General features: G+C 60.3%; 1 protein-coding gene across 4 annotated transcripts; it reads left to right on the forward strand.

Annotated features, from left to right (window-relative positions):
- Window positions 1-6,019: 6,019 nt before the first annotated feature.
- ZNF598 (zinc finger protein 598, E3 ubiquitin ligase) lies at window positions 6,020-16,947 on the forward strand. Of its 4 annotated transcripts, none has more exons than XM_045461900.1 (12): window positions 6,020-6,278; window positions 11,158-11,270; window positions 11,787-11,916; window positions 12,126-12,337; window positions 12,436-12,653; window positions 13,026-13,143; window positions 13,731-13,984; window positions 14,116-14,200; window positions 14,309-15,096; window positions 15,487-15,637; window positions 15,752-15,902; window positions 15,994-16,947. In XM_045461900.1, exons 1-12 carry the CDS (start codon window positions 6,054-6,056, stop codon window positions 16,342-16,344), a joined length of 2,796 nt encoding a protein of 931 aa, XP_045317856.1. In that variant the 5' UTR covers window positions 6,020-6,053; the 3' UTR covers window positions 16,345-16,947. The 4 variants fall into 4 exon arrangements, with proteins under 4 accessions (XP_045317856.1, XP_045317857.1, XP_045317858.1 ...); XM_045461901.1 differs by having other exon boundaries at window positions 13,026-13,134; XM_045461902.1 differs by having other exon boundaries at window positions 6,021-6,278; window positions 13,731-13,945.
- The last annotated feature ends 912 nt before the right edge of the window (window positions 16,948-17,859 follow it).

Raw genomic sequence — 17,859 nt, forward strand, 5'->3', positions numbered from 1 at the left:
AGGATCACCTGTGGCTAGGCGGTTAGAACACTGAAGTCCAGCTACAAGTACCAGCACAGACAAATCCCCAGAGCACGACGGCTAAACAGAGGAAAGTCCTCTGCACGATGATGTTCGGTATCTGAAGTTAAAACCCGAGCCGCTTGTCCTGCTTTTTTATAGCTGTGAAGCCGAGAAGGAAAACGTCATGGTGGGAACAAGGGAGGAAGGCCAGGCAGAGAGGAAGCGGGGCTCCGATCAGGTGCAGGTGTGCAGAAGGCCTGCGGGGAGGGAGCCCAGGGCCAGGTGGGGGGAGCGAAGCACACAGTAGTCCTGGGGACTCCCAATTTAGGGTACGGGGGGGGCTCCGTGCCCTGCCCAGCCCTGAACACAGGGACCCAGTGACAAAGGCCTCTGCCCCTCTCCCACTAAGGGTCTGGAGCCAAAGCTCCACCGTGGGAGGAGGGGAGGAGGTGACAGGTCCATGGCCATGAGAACTGACTCTCCTCTGTGGGGCTTGCCTCTCCCTTCATCCACCCAACAGCCTCCTGGAAACCAAGGGAACGTGGCTTTGGCCTGTTTCCGCACCACCTTTCCCGCACGGGCACCAAGCCCTCCTGGGCCAGGACATCTTCCTGACACTCAGCCTCAACACTGGGCACAGAGCCTGGCCCCGACAGGGACTTGCAGCCTAAGGATGCGGTGATGGAGCAAATTTCTGTTTCGTCTTATTTTTCATGTTGTATTTATTTATTTTCAGAGAGAGACAGAGAGTGTTAACTGGGGAGGGACAGCGAGAGGCAGACACAGAATCCAAAGCAGGCTCCAGGCTCCGAGCTGTCCGCACCGAGCTCGACGCGGGGCTGAAAACCTTGAAGCATGAGATCATGACCTGAGCTGAACTCAGACGCTTGACCAACTGAGCCACCCAGGTGCCCCTGTCTTATTATTTTTAATTACTAATTTCTAGTAAGGTAATTTACATTATAAATTGATGCTACCAGGAGAGAAACATGAAAGGCGTCCTCACCGCCCCGCCTGCCGTTCACATCCCAGTCCTGCTCTGCAGGTGCAAGTGCTCACAAGTCCCCCAGCTGTTTCTTCTAGTTTTACCCCCTATTTAAAAATCGTAAACTTAACTGCTATTCTAAAAATCAGTGGGGTTTTTTTTTTGTCTCGAGAGAAAGAGAACACGAGCAGGGGAGAGAGAATCCCCAGCAGGCTCCTAGCTCAGCACGGAGCCCAACGTGGGGCTCAATCCCACGACTCAGGGATCCTGAGCAGAGCAGAAATGGGAGTGAGAAGCTTGATCAAGGGAGCCATCCAGGCCCCCCCAGTGGTCTTTTCAAGGAGGCGTAACAGACTTTCAGTGTGCACATCTAACAACTGCATTTGTTAGGGATGCATACATCGTGTGCCCACAGCCCAGATCAAGAGAGCAAAGACTTCAGCTCCCCAGGAAGCTCCCTTCGCCCCCTCCCAACCAGAAGCCCCCAGCAAAACCGATGGCCACATCGGGGCTCCTCACCCTTGGCACTGCCCGCATCTGTGGGGGCTGCCCTGGGCACTGTCGGACGTGTAACAGCATCCCTGGCCTTTACTCATCTGTACAGGCAGAGTAACAGCCTCTCCCCAAGCCGTCTGCACCGCACATATCCTGGAACCCGTGCACTCTTACTGGATAAGGGGACAGAGGACTGAACTTGCAGACGAAATTAGAAATTAGGCAGGCTCATCAGTTGACCTTAATATAAGCAGATGGTCCTGAATCATCCACGTGGGCCTAGCGTCGTCACATGGGTCCTTTAGTGTGGAAGTCCTTTAGTGAGGGGTCAGGGAAGGGGTGGGGATGACACCAAGAGGCTGGCATGACGCAATTCGCAGACACGGGGGGGGGGGGCGCCTCTAAGGCTGGAAAAACGAGCAAAACTGCCCCCAATTGGGAACCACAGACCCTTAGATTATAAACTGCTGCTTTCCAAAGTATCTGTTGCAGGCAGCACCAAAAGGCTTCCTACAAATTCAGATGAAGCTTCGGCCCTCTTACACCCCGATAAGCCCACTTTCCATCCCTCCATCCTTCTACTAGGATTTTATCACAATTTTTGGCTAACTCACCAGTCAGCGTGCACATTATTATGGCCGTGTAAATCGTTTCACTGCTAAGCCAAGTAATGTACTATGGTTAGGTTTCCTTTCTTGCCGAATGCTTGTCACTTTTTTTTTTCTGCTTGTTTCTCTATATGTTTATTTTCCTATTTTCCCCCAAAGGCTCTGAGAGACAGGTCGAGCTCTTTGCAGTAACTTTTCTGGATTCTCAAGCACGTGAGGGCACCCAATGAGTACCGTGTTTTCTGGAGGCCTCCCCGTGGGAGGTGGCAGCCTCCTGCTCCAGACTGCATACCCCTCTCCTCTCACACCTACTCAGGAGTCTCCGCACAGGCACCATCCCACACTTTGCTGTCACTCTCATCTGGCTTGAAAGCCGTGTTCTGGATGCCAGGTCATCTTGCAACGGATAGTCCCTAACATTTTGGAGACGTGAACCCTCTGGTAACTTCATGTGTGCTAAATACGTTGTCCCTTTTATGGCAGTGGCTTTATGCCTAGTGGAAAGATTTTTCTGGGCATAGAAGGTGTGCATGGATATCCTAGTCCCTCAAAAATTTGACAGAATTTCCAGCTTCCCGTGTTCCAGGAGTAAAGTCTGATTCTCCATCCTTCCAGGGTCTTCTCCCTCCTCACCTCCCCCTCCTTCAAGCTCTGGGGTGGGGGTGGGGGGGATCTTCACTTTGTCTGCAGTCCTCCTGTTTGCCTCTGCCATGCCTGATGATGTCACTCGCGGGTGGCCTTTCTTCCTTGCCTGGGCCCTTTCAGTATGGAGACTTGTGTCCCTGAGCCGTGGCCTGTGTTACCTTAGTCTTTCATAATTTGCCCCTCTCCGTTTTCTGTGTTCTCTCCGAAGTTCCTATTAATTACATATTGTACCTTCTAGAGTAAGATTTCCATCCTCTTGGGGCACCTGGGTGGCTCAGTCGGCTGAGCGTCTGACTTCGGCTCGGGTCATGATCTCACAGTCTGTGAGTTCGAGCCTCGCGTCGGGCTCTGTGCTGACAGCTCAGAGCCCGGAGCCCGTTTCAGATTCTGTGTCTCCCTCTCTCTCTGACCCTCCCCCGTTCATGCTCTGTCTCTCTCTGTCTCAAAAATAAATAAACGTTAAAAGAAAAAAAAAGAAAAAAGAAGTCACAGCTACTGTTATTAAAAAAATAAAAAGATTTCCATCCTCTTTATTTTCCATCTGTTTTTTTGTTCTGCTTGCCAAGAGATTTCTTTAAGTGTATCTTCCCATTTTGCTCTTGAATTTTTACTTATGTTTTTAATTTCTAGTAGCTCTTTCTTGTTCTGATTTGTTTGGTGCTTGTTATCGTTCAAGGCATCTTATTCTCATGGAAGCGGTATCTTTTCTGGAAATATCAAATAGAGCTCTTTTTTTTTTTTTTTTTTTTAATGTTTACTTATTTATTTGAAAGAGAGGGAGATCAGGGAAGGGACACAAGGAGAGGGAGACAGAGAATCCCAAGTAGGCTTTGTCAGTGCAGAGCCTGATGCCAGGGCTCAAACACACAAACCATGAGATCATGACCTGAGCCACCCATGCGTATGTATGTATGTATGTATGTATGTATGTATGTATGTGTGTGTGTATGATGTATGTCTGTTTATTTATTTATGAATGAATGAAGGCTCCACACCCAACATGGGGCTGAAACCCACGATCCTGAGATCAAGAGTTATGTGCTCTACCAGCCAGGCACCCCAAATACAGCTCTTTCTAAAACCTTCCTTTTGCTCTCTGGGTTGGCTTATTCTGGTCTATCTTTCACACTGCAGGTTTTCCTTCTAAGTCTAGAGATCTGGCTGCCTGTCTGTCCCCAGGTATGTGTGAGACCTGGATGCCCTTTGTGTGGGGGCATGGCTTGCTGAGTGATGGGCTTCACTGTAGGAATGGCTTTTCCTTCTGCAATGCCGTGGTCAGTGAAGCTTTTCTCTGGGGCTGGTCAGTTTCTCCACTGGAAAGTCTCCTATTGAGAGCACGTGGTGGGGCGGAAGGGATTGGATACAGTCATCAGGGCAGGGTAGGAGGGCCCAGGTCCCCAGGTTCACGCACTGACTTGCAGGCACTGCAGTTTTTAGTCCCCCGCCTCAGCTCGCCAGCAGTGAAACTTATCAGGGTTCCCCCCAAAGGTGTTAAGAATGTTTTCTAAAATAAGTCACTCCATCATTTTCCTGTCCTAAAATTTGTTTATGTGTTTCACTAGCTGTTTCCTCCCTTCCTGTTCTCTTTGCACTTGTGGATTGAAAGTGTTTTTATTCCTTTACTGTCCTTTAGTGGGCTTTCATGAGAGTCGGATGGCAACTGCATGTGGCCAGTCCACCAGATTTATTTGGTGTGATGATCCCTGTTTTACAACTGAGGAAGCCAAGGGTTTGGTGAGCCAATCAAGTTTGCCAGCAAGTAAGTGGCTGAAGGGGGGTTTCCAGCCCATTTCTGTCTGATTCTAAAGTCCAGGCTTGGGGTGCCTGGCTGGTTCAGTCGGTGGAGCACATGACTCTTGATCTCGGGGTCGTGAGTTCCAGCCCCAAGCTATGTATGGCACCTACTTAAAAAATAAATAAATAAAAAGAGGGTCATCTGGGTGGCTCTCAATCTCAGGGCTGTGAGTTCAAGCCCCACGTTGGACATGAAGCCTACATAAAAAAAAGAGGGGGGGCCTGGGTGCCTCAGTTGGTTAAGCGACTGACGGACTTCAGCTCAGGTCATGATCTCACAGTTCGTGAGTTTGAGCCCCATGTCAGGCTCTGTGCTGGCAGCTCAGAGACTGGAGCCTGCTTCGGATTCCGTGTCTCCCTCTCTCTCTGCCCCTCCCCGCTGGCACTCGGTCTCTCTCTCTCTCTGCCTCTGTCAAAAATAAACATTTAGGGGCGCCTGGGTGGCGCAGTCGGTTAAGCGTCCGACTTCAGCCAGGTCACGATCTCGCGGTCCGGGAGTTCGAGCCCCGCGTCGGGCTCTGGGCTGATGGCTCAGAGCCTGGAGCCTGTTTCCGATTCTGTGTCTCCCTCTCTCTCTGCCCCTCCCCCGTTCATGCTCTGTCTCTCTCTGTCCCAAAAATAAATAAAAACGTTGAAAAAAAAAAAAAAATTTAAAAAAAAAAAAAATAAAATAAACATTTAAAAAAATTTTAAAAAAAGAAGAGAATAATTAAAAATTAAGTCCAGACTCGTTCCCTACAACACACTGTCTTTTTTATACAAGGTTTCAGATTTGACTCGCCTCCTTCGATGACGTAAGGGAGGTCTGGAGTGTGCCTGGCCTCCAAGGGCAGGGAGGAAGCCCCGGTATTCACCACCATCAGTTCAACAAACCTGCGCTGATGCTTCTCCGCGACAAGCCCCCCCCCCCGCCCCCCCCCCCCAAGCTCAGCAGGGTGTGCCCAGTCAAGAGCACGTGGTTCCCTGCCTGATTTTTCCACAAGGATTGGGGGAGACAGTCCCTGGCTCGGGGATGGATGTCTTTTCCAATAAGGATTTGCAGGAAACTCTTACTTAGGCAGGTGGTGGCGGTGCCTGGCGAGCAGGCCCGTGTGTGTTCCAAACACAAGCGGTGAGGGCTGGAGAGAAATGCTGGGCTCCCGAGACGAGAGCCTAGCTTATAAACTACGGGCCGTCGCGTTAACTCTGCATTTCGCAGCGACACGGGAGAGCGCTTGCACGCGAGTACGGCCCATCCACAGCAGGGGCACACTTACACTGAGCGTCATCCGGGGTCGCTCGGACACTCGCACCCGTCCGGCGGCGCTGCGTGTCCCCGCGCGAAGAGCTCTGGCCACGGAGCCCTTGCGCAGCCCTACTCTGGCCCGCGCGTCTCGCTGGGGCGGAAGTCGCGGCGCACGCTTCCGCCGGGCGGGCCCGTTGCTGGGCGGGGCGCTGACGTCGCCCCGGAAGGGGCGGGCCCGCCGGGAGCCAGGCCGCGCCGCGCCGCGCCGCGCCGGCCGGAGGGGCCCGCAGCCCGGACCATGGCGGCGGCGGTGGCGGGCGCCGAGGGGCGGCGCGCGGCCCTGGAGGCGGCGGCGGCGGTGACGCCCGAGCGGGGCGGCGGGAGCTGCGTGCTGTGCTGCGGGGACCTGGAGGCCACGGCGCTGGGCCGCTGCGACCACCCGGTGTGCTACCGCTGCTCCACCAAGATGCGGGTGTTGTGCGAGCAGCGCTACTGCGCCGTGTGCCGCGAGGAGCTGCGCCAGGTGCGCCGAGCCGGCCGGGCCGCGCGTTCGGGGCGCCGGGGCGGGCGCGGGGCGCGGCCGGAAAGGGACTTTGCCTTCCTGGTGTCCGGCCGCGGGCCTGGCGGCGCCGGCTTCCGAAAGACAAGCCTGACGGGGCCACCCGGGGCTGGCTCCCGGCCGTGGGGCCGGCAGGCTGGGGGTGGCCTCAGCTGGGTCGAAGAGGGAGCGGTCCCTGGGGGGGACGGTTCGTCCTGCGCCCCAGGGATTCCTGCCGGGCCACAGGAAGAGGCATGATCAGAGCAAGAACTACCTAATCTGCTTGCTCTGGAGAGTTTATTCCTCAGGGGTCTCCACTGGAGGCGGAGGACTTGGGGTGGAGGGGACTGGGCAAGGGAGCACCTCCAGAGGCAGTCTGTCCTGGAAGCAGAGGGTCAAAGTGGGTATTTCCAGCCCAGACGTGTGTGTGTTTGGGTCCCTCAGGTTAACCCCAGCAAAGTCCTCCCTCCATAGACCGGCGCCTTCATGTACGGAGGGGCGGTGGCCCTTGGTCTGCCCACCACAGGGGAAGGGACGACCATCGAGGTTTCCTTAGAACTCTTGGTGGATCGGGATAAAAGTGTTCTGAAGTTTTTCTCCTCCTTGCCAGTTCAGGGTGGGGGGAGGGGCTCAGCTCCACAGTGGAGGTGGAGATGTTTATGACTCTCTCCAGACTTGGAAGCCATGGAGGGTGTCAGAGGACACCATGGAGATTCCCCCCACCCTCCCAATAATGTCAGATGCTGGCTGGGAGCACCTAGCTGGAGCTCCCTGGATTTGCTTTGAAATCTGTTTGCTTCCAGCATTGTGAAATTCCGTGGTTTGTTCATGGAAAGCTTGGGCTGGTGACATCTGCCAGGGAATCTGACTTTCTTCTTCCTAGAAGTGACGCAGACATGGCATTGTTGAGGAGTAGTTCCTTTGGTTGTTTTGTTTTGTTTAAGTAGAAATTATGTCTGATGCTATAATTCCCGAGCTCTCCATGGGCACTCTGTGCTCCATTAGGAGACGCTTGGAGATGCCGCCAGTCTATCATGGGGTGAACAGAGATAGCCCTGGGAGAGATCTAGGGTGGAGGGGTGGTCAGGAAAGCCTTGGGCCTGTGGCTTAGTGAGCGCCTCCCAGCATTGCCACTCTTGCATGCTTGCATGGCATGACGTAACTCTTGGATGGCCAGGTTTCCCAGTGCACCTGTAGTTTCCTTCCAGAAAGGACGGGGCTGCAGGTCTCGCTCGGGAAGTGAGCAGGCACCTATGTGTGGCTACTCTAGCCGGCATCTGGCCTCTCTCACTCCTTGTGGGTCCCACACCCTTCCAGTGCTCTGTGGCAAGGGGGTGTTGACATGAGCTGTCAGCAGGCTCCTGCTGGGGCGTGCTTTGGCACTGGGTGCCTTTGGCTGATTCTGGCCTTCCTCTCGGGCCTGCTCTGAACTACTGGGCAGCAGGAGAGTGTCCCGGGAAGTGTGTGAGATGACGATCCTCTCTGTTCATCTTGCTTCCCTCCCACTCTTGAACTTGCAGCCCCACCCTGGTCCTTTGTGTTCCCTTGCTGAGTCCCGCACTGTCCTCTGAATGTGCCATGCCCACCAGGGAATCCCACAGCAACCCCCAGCCCCTGAACCCTGCCTCTGCTCTGTCCTTCCTTACAGGACTAAGTCTTTGTAAACACTTGGGAGGAAAGTGAGCCAAGGGACTGTGTGGAACAGGCCTACCCCTGGACCGGGCACTTCCCTGTGTCTGCCCCTGGGGCAGGCGTTGCAAAGAGCGGACGCAGAGCAGCCCTGCAGCTGCTGGTCAGGCGAGGAGCCAGACTGATCTAGATTGCCCAGCAGGTGCTCAGGGTAGAGGCGAGGCCAGGCTCCCAGGTTGTCTCTCAGGTCTGTCTCTGTCCACCCCGGATGGTTTCCAGGGTGCACCGGCAAGACCAATGTCAGGCTTCCCATCCACCCTTCTTCCCCAGTCACATCTCTCCTACAGGCCGTTTTCTTCTGAGAGATGATTCAGGTCTTGGGCTCCACCTGGCCCTGATGCCCCTCGCACGTCCAAGAGGTTTGATGGGGCTGCTGTACAAAGTGGGATGTGTCTGAGCTAGTCTCCCTTCCATTTCACAGGCAGGAGGTGGGTGGGGACCTGCTGATGACAGGTCAGGAGGCCAGGCCTGCTGACCGGTCTTGTTTTCCTGTTGCTGGGGCCCATCCCCACTGGCCTGGTCCACCTGGGCTCCTCAGGGGCCTTTGCTTCTAGATGGGGCCCACCTTCAGCATCAGGCTCACTCTCGCCAGTGGTCGATGCTAGCGCCACCCATCCCTTCTTCCACTCATGCTCAGGGAGCGCCCACTGCATACTGGGAGTGGGGAGCAGCAAAGCCCCAGGCAGGAACACGTACCCACCTCGTGGGGGTCCGAGCAGGGCTCTCCTCCCATCTCCTGCTCCCTCTCTTCAGGGATTGGCCTGGCATCCTGGGGCCCACCCAGGGGTGCCCTTTCCCCCTCTGACACCTGCTGCCTGGCCTACCCAGGGGCTTCCCGGGATGGTCCATCCTCACGTGTCCAGGCTGGGCCTGTGCCTCTGTCCTCAGACCCATGACCCTCTCCCATCAGGGTGATCACTAGGGTAGGTGGGTCTCGGGCCATGCTGGTGGGATGCCTGGCGGTTCCTCCGCGTCCCGGGTTGGGCCACCGTGCCCTGATCTTGTTGGGCGACTCGGTCCTGCCATTCGCTCACCCTGTGCTGTGGGCAGGGACACTGGCCACGCCAAGCCGCACTGCCATCTTCCTGCCTGCCCCTCACTCTCCTGACATCTGGTGCAGGCCTCCGGGGGCCCCATCTCACAGCCTGTCTAGGAGGGGCCACCAGCATTTCCCCACTCGCACCCCCTGGCTCCAAATCTGCTCCCCCTCATTCTCAGACAGACCCAGCCTTGAGCCTGTGTGCCGCAGCCACTTTCCTTTCCCCGACCTCTTCCTGGGGTTGCCACCCCTTCCCGAGCCAGCCCAGTGCCCCCTTCTCCTGGCGTGGCTCACGTGTGCTCAGCACAGCCTGGCAGTCCATCTTGAGGACTGTACCCTACCTCTGTCCACAGCGAGGGTGCCCGCAGCAAGACACTCCCAAGGGGGATCAGGGCAGACCTCGGAGAGGAAGGCGCCGGAGCTGGGGGAGGCAGTGGTGACGGTGCGACCCGGCTCTGGTGTCCTCTGCGGAAGGAAGTTGTTCCTCTGTTTAGTCTGCTGGACTTGGATGCCTTTTGGCTGGGGGTTCCCTCACGGGCTGCTGCTGAGCCGCCTTGTGGGCAGATGCCGGGCTCCTAAGTCTGCTGTCTGTGTTGCCTCAGCATAGCTAGGACCCTGAGTTGCACGACAGGCCTTGTGATCTGTGGCCGGCCTGCAGCATTCTGACCAGCTCAGGGCCCTGCGTGTGCAGGCGCTGGTCCCCTGGCAAGAGGCAGTAGGGACTAGGGTCTGGGCTCGGAAAGCAGGGCTGGGTGGGGGCCTGCCCCAGAGGGGCAGGTCTCCTGAGAAGAGGCCAGTGTGAGACCCGGGGTCCTGGGGAGAAAACCAGGGGGAGGGGGAGCCTCAGGAGCACAGCTGTAATGAGCACCCACTCATTGCGTGGCAGGGGCAGTGGTGGGTGGTCACGTTCGCCCTGCCCAGCCTTGCCAGACGTGACATCAAGGGGAAGAAAAGCCTGTTGGGGCAAGCTCGTCCTCCTCCACCCCCCACAATGGGTGTGGCTGGACCCTGATGCTTCCCTTGGGCTCCTATGGGGGTGTGGGGGTCGGCTTCTTCTACCCACAGTGTATCACCGGAAGTGTGGACTGAGGTCCCCAGCTTCTGCCCCAGGACCCCCAGGGAACCAGTTTTAACCGTCCTGCTGCTGGGGGACATTGTGACCACCCATTCTCCCCACCCAGTACTGCGCTTTTCCAAGTTCATGGCCATTCTGATCCCAGGTATCCTCCCTGGCTGAGCTTAGCTGAGTCTAAACATGACAGGGATGACCTTGACATGGCCCAAGGTGAGGACTCTGAGCTGAGGCGAGTGACCAGCTCCAGGCGAGGGGGGACAGTGTTGGAGTGGGAAGGGGCATGGAGAGACCAGCAGTGTGTCTGGATCCAAGGGAGGGGAGTGGGGGCCAGCGAGGAGGGAGCCTGGAGGGAACAGTGCCTTTGTTGTCTAGGAGGGGAGGCCTGGGCCTGCGAGAGGGTCCTGGGGCTGGGCTCTGTGGAGGGGCTGAGCACGCTGTACTCAGAGTGCCGGAGACCCCTGGGAAAGAGGCTGCAGGAGTGTCTGCACCCTGCCCCTGCTGAGTGCCCGCAGCTCGGCACTGACCCCCCTGACAACCGGATGGCAGGCAGGAACCTGGCCAAGAAGCAGTCAGGGGCCATGACCGACTCCTCCGTGGCATCATGGGTGGACAGAGCATGACTAGGCCTTGACTCGTGGTTGCCTGTCTCGTCCTGGTGACATTATTTCCATAGCTGCTTCTTAGACTGCATCTGGCCTGTGCTCAACACCCATGTGATTAAGCCCTGGCTTGCTTCGTCCCTGTCACTGCCCCCTGGGGTCACCGCCCCCGGGATGACCTCGGTCTGTTGCATAGCTGGTTTGGCTGTGGATGAGGGAGAGCCTGCCGCCCCCTGGTGGCCAGGCCGGGTATTGCGTCTCCATCCAGGCCACCCCAGGTGGGCACGCCGCAGGTGTGGAGAGGGGGCCCTGGGTGGCCCAGGATAGCAGAGACTGCTGCCCGCAGGGCCTGACGTGGGCCTCCCACGAGGGGCTGAGGCCCTCCCTTTCTTCTTAGCCGGACAGTGTCCTCCAGTGGGTGTCCACAGCCCTTCTCAGCAGGCCCCTCACTCTTGCTCCCAGGTGGTCTTTGGGAAGAAGCTTCCCGCCTTTGCCACAATCCCCCTCCACCAGTTGCAGCACGAGAAGAAATATGACATCTATTTCGCGGACGGGAAAGTTTTTGCCTTGTACAGGTGAGCGGGGTTCCAGGGGCCTGCAGCCAGCCTGGGTCTGGGGAGGGGCTTGTGGCAGGGATGGGCACGGCCCTCGGGTGGGTGAGGGGGCAGCGTGCGTGTCAGGGCCCCCCTGCTTTCCTGGCGCCAGCCCAGCAGGGGTGGATGGGCGGGGCGAGTCTAGGGAAAGCGCTGGGTTGTAGCGTGGTGCCGGCTTTCTGGGGCGTGTGAGGCGCACGCAAGCCCACGTGAGCTGGGATCTTAGCCCGTGGCAGGAAACCCCATGAAGGGCGCGGCTGTCGCGGGGCGGGTGAGGGGCTGGCTCCCAGCGTGGTAGTCACCTTGCCCGCCCTACGCAGAGGTCGGCCATCCCGCAGCCGGGCTCAACCCCGGGGCCCCTGCGCTGGTGGGCGTGCCGGGTGCCCGTCGTCCTGGCTCCTCCCAAAGCGCACGCAGAGGCCGTGAGTAGGCGCCAGGGCTCGCTCCGGCCGGTGCCACTGAGTGCCCGCACGGCCGGGGCGGCCGATGTGTCTCTAGGCAGCTGCTTCAGCACGAGTGCCCACAGTGCCCCGAGCTGCCGCCGTTCGGCCTCTTCGGAGACCTGGAACAGCACATGCGGAGGCAGCACGAGCTCTTCTGCTGCAAGCTGTGCCTCAGGCACCTCAAGGTGCGCCCCGCCCCGCTCTCCTGGCTTGCGCCGCCCCCCCCCCCTGCTGCCACGCGGGTCCCCCCAGCTGTCCTGCCTCGCGCAGCCCCGGCGGGGAGGGGCTGCCGGCGTCTGGGGGCCCAGAGCTGGCACCAGCGCCACCGGGTCCCCTGTGTTGCGGGGCTGTGGGAAGGGCCCCCCCCCGGCGCCCAGCACCCTGTTCCCTGCAGATCTTCACGTATGAGCGCAAATGGTACTCGCGCAAGGACCTGGCGCGGCACCGCATGCAGGGGGACCCCGATGACACGTCGCACCGCGGGCACCCGCTCTGCAAGTTCTGTGACGAGCGCTACCTGGACAACGACGAGCTGCTGAAACACCTGCGGCGAGACCACTACTTCTGCCACTTCTGTGACTCGGACGGGGCCCAAGACTACTACAGGTGGGCGCGGGCCCCGGGCACCCGAGCGGGCTGGGCAGGGCCGCTGGCCGGGATGGCGGGGCCCACGGGCTCCGGCTGACACCCCGGCCCCCCGCCAGCGACTACGCCTACCTGCGCGAACACTTCCGGGAGAAGCACTTCCTGTGTGAGGAGGGTCGCTGCAGCACCGAGCAGTTCACCCATGCCTTCCGCACCGAGATTGACCTCAAGGCCCACAGGACGGCCTGCCACAGCCGCAGCCGTGCCGAGGCCCGCCAGAATCGCCAGATCGACCTGCAGTTCAGCTACACGCCACGGCACTCTCGCCGGAACGAGGGTGAGCACAGCCTTCCCTCTGAGGAGCGGGGCTCCCTCTGGCTCCAGCCGGGCGCTCCCCGGGGGCCTGCAGACCTCAGACCCAGGTCCTGACCTGACCCCTCGTGTGCCAGTGGATGGGAGACACGCACCTCCTCGCCTCTCAACGAGCCCTGAGCGTCTGAGCACATTGTGACCACAGGGAGCGCTTTGCAGCAGTCGGCTCCTGGTGTCTCCTATCTGCCCCCCAGGGGCGGGGGTGGGGCAGCGGGGTGGAGTGAGGAGCGCCTGGGGCTGACAGAGACCCTGGAGGTGTCTGAGCCCATCCTCGGGGGTCCTGGAGCACCTGCCTCGGTCCGGCCCGGGCCCGTGACAGGCTGTGTGCCGGCCACAGGGGTCGTCGGGGGCGAGGACTACGAGGAGGTGGACAGGTACAACCGCCAAGGCCGTGCGGGCCGGGCCAGTGGTCGTGGAGCCCAGCAGAGCCGCCGAGGAAGCTGGAGGTACAAGAGGTGGGAGGATTTGCGTGCCGCTGACGTTCTCCTGGCGCCGGCCCCGCGGCGGTGGCAGCGGCCGACAACTGGGCTGGGACCAGGCAGAGGGGTTGGGGGACTTTGGCCTGCCGGTGTCTGGCGTCCTGTACCTGGCAGTGGGCCTGCTTAGTGTCCTGAGCAAGCAGACGTGCCCTGCTCTTTTCTCTAGCTGTAGCCAGAGACCCCAGTAACACAGGTCGGGGTGAGTGACGGGGGCCTGTGTCACTTGGGGGCTCCGTGCAGTTGAGCTGTGAAACGCTGTTGATGCAAACACACGCTCAGGCCGGGTGCCACCCCCAGTGTCGGGCAGGACGGAGGCATCTGTGGAGCCCGGAGCACTGGGCTCCCTGGCTGCCCAGGGAGCCCCAGCCTGAGGCTGGCACCTGAGTCATGCCGTATCCGCAGCGCCCTCTCCTGGCCAGTGAGGGTGGGCCTGTGCCCGCTGGCCGGATGCATCGGGGGTGGGGGGTGGGGCCCCTCCCGGGGTGGGGCCCCTCCCCAGCACCTCGCTCTGCGCACCGCTGTAGTCCTGGGCCTTGCCCAGCCTGAAGGCCTCCCCCTCCCAGGGAAGAAGAGGACCGGGAAGTGGCAGCTGCCATCCGGGCCTCAGTGGCCGCACAGCAGCAGCAGCAGCAACAGCAGCAGCAGCAGCAGCAGGAGACACGCAGGAGTGAGGACCGGGAGGAGGGCGGCAGGCCCAAGAAGGAGGAGGCAGGGGTGCGGGGTCTCGAGGAGCCCCGAGGTGCCCGGCGCCCGCCCCGGACTCAGGGTGAAGGTCCAGGTGAGTTGACTCTGCCCTGGCGTGGGAGCCACTTGGGAGGTGAGAGGCAGGCTCCAGGCCCGCACGGTGCCCGGGACTGACGGGGGGCCCCCGGGAGCTCACCCGGGGGGTCTCTTCCCACACCCTGGACGTTGCTCAGCGCTGACCTCGGGTCCTTTTATGTCTCACAGGCCCCAAGGAAGCCTCAGCCAACGGTCCTATAAGCCAGGAGTCCCTCCCGGCAGCCGGCCCGGCCGTAGGGGCCATGCTTCCAAGGTACGCTTGCACAGAACCGGGGTAAGAGAGGGGGGCTCCTGCGGAAGGTGGGTGCAGGGCAGGGGAGGCCCCGCAGGCCGCTGACGCCACTCCCCTTCCTGGGCTCAGCACCCTCCCGCCCCCCACCTCGAAGCTCAAGGACGAAGACTTCCCCAGCCTCTGCGCCTCCACCTCCTCCTCCGCCTCCTCCTCGTCCACCGCCGCGGCTGCTCTGGGCCCCGCGGGGCTGGCACTGGCCTACCATGTCCCTGCCAGAGGCAGGAGCACCTTCCAGGAGGACGACTTCCCCGCCCTGGTGTCCTCCGCCTCGAAGCCCAGCTCCGCCCCCACCAGCCTCATTTCTGCCTGGAACAGCAGCGGCAGCAAGAAAGTGGCGCATCCCACCACAGGGGCCCAGGCTGCTGGCGGCAGCAGCCAGCCCCCCAGGAAGGCTGGGAAGGGGGGCAAGGGCAGCAAGAAGGGCGGGCCGCCCCCCTCAGAGGAGGAGGAGGAGGATGGCCGCGCCGGCCTCACCGCCCAGGAGCTCCGGAGCGTGCCCACCACGGTGGCCGTCTCCTCCCTGCTGGCACTGGCCTCCACCCAGACCCTCACCAAGGTTGGCAAGAAAAAGAAGGTGGGCTCAGAGAAGCCGGGCGCCGCCTCGCCGCCCCCACCGCCCCCTGACAGAGATGGACCCCCTGGGGCAGAGCGGGCCCCCGGCGCACCCGCCGGCAGAGCCGAGGGGCCAGTTGCCGTCATTGTCAACGGACACACGGAGGGGCCAGCCCCGGCTCGGAGCACACCCAAGGAGCCCCCTGGGCTCCCACGGCCCCTGGGGCCCCTTCCCTGCCCCACAGCCCAAGAAGACTTCCCAGCACTGGGAGTCCCCTGCCCACCCAGGATGCCCCCTCCCCCAGGTACGTGCGCCTGGCTCAGGCCCGCCACTGGGCATCTGGGTCAGATTGGAGCCCCTGGGCCCGGGGGGAGGGGGAGCACACCCTGAGGGGCTGTGTCGGGGGGCAGCCACCGGCCAGCCAACAGGGACGGGAAGCCTGCGAGGTAGGGGCCAGCCGCCCCGGAAGCTTGGCGGCACCCCCCTGAGGAGTCTGCTTACCCTCCCTGTAAACTGGGGCAGGCCTAGTGGCCTTGGCCTTTCCAGAGGAGGGAGTAAGTCACCTTCGGGCAAGAGGCCAGTGTTGCCGGAGGGAGCGCAGCTGGTGGGCTGGCCGGCAGGGGGAGCCACAGCGGGCCCCTGGAGCCCAGCCAGCCAGGGTCACGTTCTGGGTCTGGCGGGGCCACCCCTGCAGGCTTCAACGCCGTGGTGCTCCTGAAGGGCGCTCCACCCCCACCCCCACCCGGCCTGGTGCCCCCTGTCAGCAAGCCGCCGCCTGGCTTCTCCGGCCTCCTGCCCAGCCCACACCCAGCCTGCGTCCCTAGCACTGCCACCGCCACAAAAGCGTAAGTGTTGGTGGGCCATGCAGCCTTGTGCCCCCCGGGAGCCGGGGAGGGCCCTCACCTTGGGCCACCCCAGAGGCTGAAGCCTCCACCTCCTCCCCATCTCTCGGCCCCCAGACCGAGGCTGACACCTGCACCACAGGCCTACCTGGTGCCCGAGAACTTCCGGGAGAGGAACCTGCAGCTCATCCAGTCCATCAGGGACTTCCTGCAGAGTGACGAGGCCCGCTTCAGCAAGTTCAAGAGCCAATCGGGGGAGTTCAGACAGGTGAGTCAGGCAGGGTTGTGGGGGGCCGGTACAGCCACTGCTGGGGCTCAGGCCCTCACGGGACATGACTGGGTCTGGCTCTGGATGGCAGGGCGTGATCTCCGCGGCCCAGTATTACAAGAGCTGCCGTGACCTGCTCGGGGAGAACTTCCAGAAGATCTTCAACGAGCTGCTGGTGCTCCTTCCCGACACGGCCAAGCAGCAGGAGCTGCTGTCCGCGCACACGCACTTCCGAGGCCGAGAGAGGCCTCCGGGCACCAAGGCCAAGAAGAAGAAGAGCGCGTGGCAGGCCAGTGCCCGGCCGGCGGGCCTGGACTGCTGCGTGTGCCCCACCTGCCAGCAGGTGCTCGCACATGGGGACGTCAGCAGCCACCAGGCACTGCACGCCGCCCAGGACAACGACTTTCCCTCCCTGCAAGCCATCGCCAGGATCCTCACGTAGCTCCCGCCAGCATGGGCAGGAGCCGCCACACCCGTGAGCCTCCTTCCTCCTTCCTGGCTGCCGTGCAGTCGGGTGAGGCCCTGGTGAGGCCGCCTGCTCGGCCCCTCAGCTGGCCGGCCCGCCAGGGGTCACCAGGAAGGCCCACCCTGCCCCGTCAGCACACCGTCACATAGGAGTCCATCCCGTTTCCTCCTGGGAGCCGGGCGAAGGCCTTGGTGGCGGGCTGCTTTTGGTTTGTTCTCATGCTTTTGGAGGTTGTGAGGGGAGGGAAGGGCTGGGAGGCCGTAGCCTGTCCGTGCTGTCCGAGCTGGTGGCAACAGTGGCCCTCTCCAGGCGCCCCCCCCCCCAGCCAGAGGGCTGCGGCGCTGCGGCCCCCAAGCCAGAAGCTGTGGGTCCACCCGTGCTGGAGTCAGATGTTGAGCGTGTTGTGTAAACAGTTGGCTGTTTCGTGATTCAAGAACGTTCAGGATTAAAAGCAGACGCGAAATTGTGCTACTTGAAGTTGTATCTTTTTATGAGACAAGCTGAATCTGGGATCTCTAATTGCCTCTGACCTTTTATAAGACCGTGTATCTTCAAATAAATTTATTTTGCAATAACGCACATAGCCTGTATTCTGAGCTTCTCTGTCCTCCCAGACCACCCCGCAGCTGGGGGGGCTCAGAGCTGTCAGCCAGGGAGCAACTGGGTGGGGGTGGGGACGACCCGTGCACGGAGCTGGGGCGGCTGGGCTGTGCTCCCAGGAAGCAGCAACCAGCCAGTGCCCTGTCCTGGACGTCTGGCACCGCCCAGGCCTCCCAGGAATACACCAGGACATGTCTGACCTATAGTCAAGTAGCCAGTAAAACCATCCTTCCAGAACATGGGAGTCCTACAGAGCCAAGGTTTGCACCTGCAGACTGGTCAGGAGCTACTGAGGTAAACCGCAAAAGCACATCAGAAGAGAGTGTGTCTGAAATTCTGCGAAAAAATAATTTGTGAATTATTCAGATCTAGTATCTCAGAAGGGGACCAGAGAAATCTCCCCTTTCTGCCCTAAACCACGTAAACAGTAGTTCTAAACACACAACCACATCCAAATAAAGAAAAGGAAGTGTCCTTACGTGAGAACTGAGCTTTTTTTTTTTTTTTTTTTTTAACATTTATTCATTTTTGAGAGGCAGAGTGTAAGGAGGGGAGGGGCAGAGAGAGCGGGAGACACAGAATCCAAAGCAGGCTCCAGGCTCCGAGCTGTCAGCACAGAGCCCAACACCGGGCTCAAACCCACGAACTTGGAGATCATGACCTGAGCTGAAGTTGGACGCTTAACCAAATGAGCCACCCAAGTGCCCCCAGAGATGTCTTTCTAAATGAGGAAGGGGTACCCATGATGATGAGGGGCCAGGCCAGGACCCCACAACTGCTGTGTGGACGCTGTGGGCCTGGGCCATGCTGCCTGCCTGTGGTTGGGACCAGAGCAGGGCCCATGGGTGATGGCCGTGCTCGGGTCCCAGCAGCGGAGAGAGCCTTCACCCT

Source organism: Leopardus geoffroyi, chromosome E3 (genome assembly GCF_018350155.1).
Source record: "Leopardus geoffroyi isolate Oge1 chromosome E3, O.geoffroyi_Oge1_pat1.0, whole genome shotgun sequence".
Taxonomy (NCBI): Eukaryota; Metazoa; Chordata; class Mammalia; order Carnivora; family Felidae; genus Leopardus; species Leopardus geoffroyi.

What these genes read in the sequence shown, in the direction of transcription:
- ZNF598 (XM_045461900.1), top strand. Translation starts at nt 6,054, where the DNA reads ATGGCGGCGGCGGTGGCGGGCGCCGAGGGGCGGCGCGCGGCCCTGGAG. An exon ending in GTAGGGGCCATGCTTCCAAG is followed by an intron (nt 14,201 to 14,308) that starts GTACGCTTGCAC and finishes TCCTGGGCTCAG; the next exon opens with CACCCTCCCGCCCCCCACCT. An exon ending in AATCGGGGGAGTTCAGACAG is followed by an intron (nt 15,903 to 15,993) that starts GTGAGTCAGGCA and finishes TCTGGATGGCAG; the next exon opens with GGCGTGATCTCCGCGGCCCA.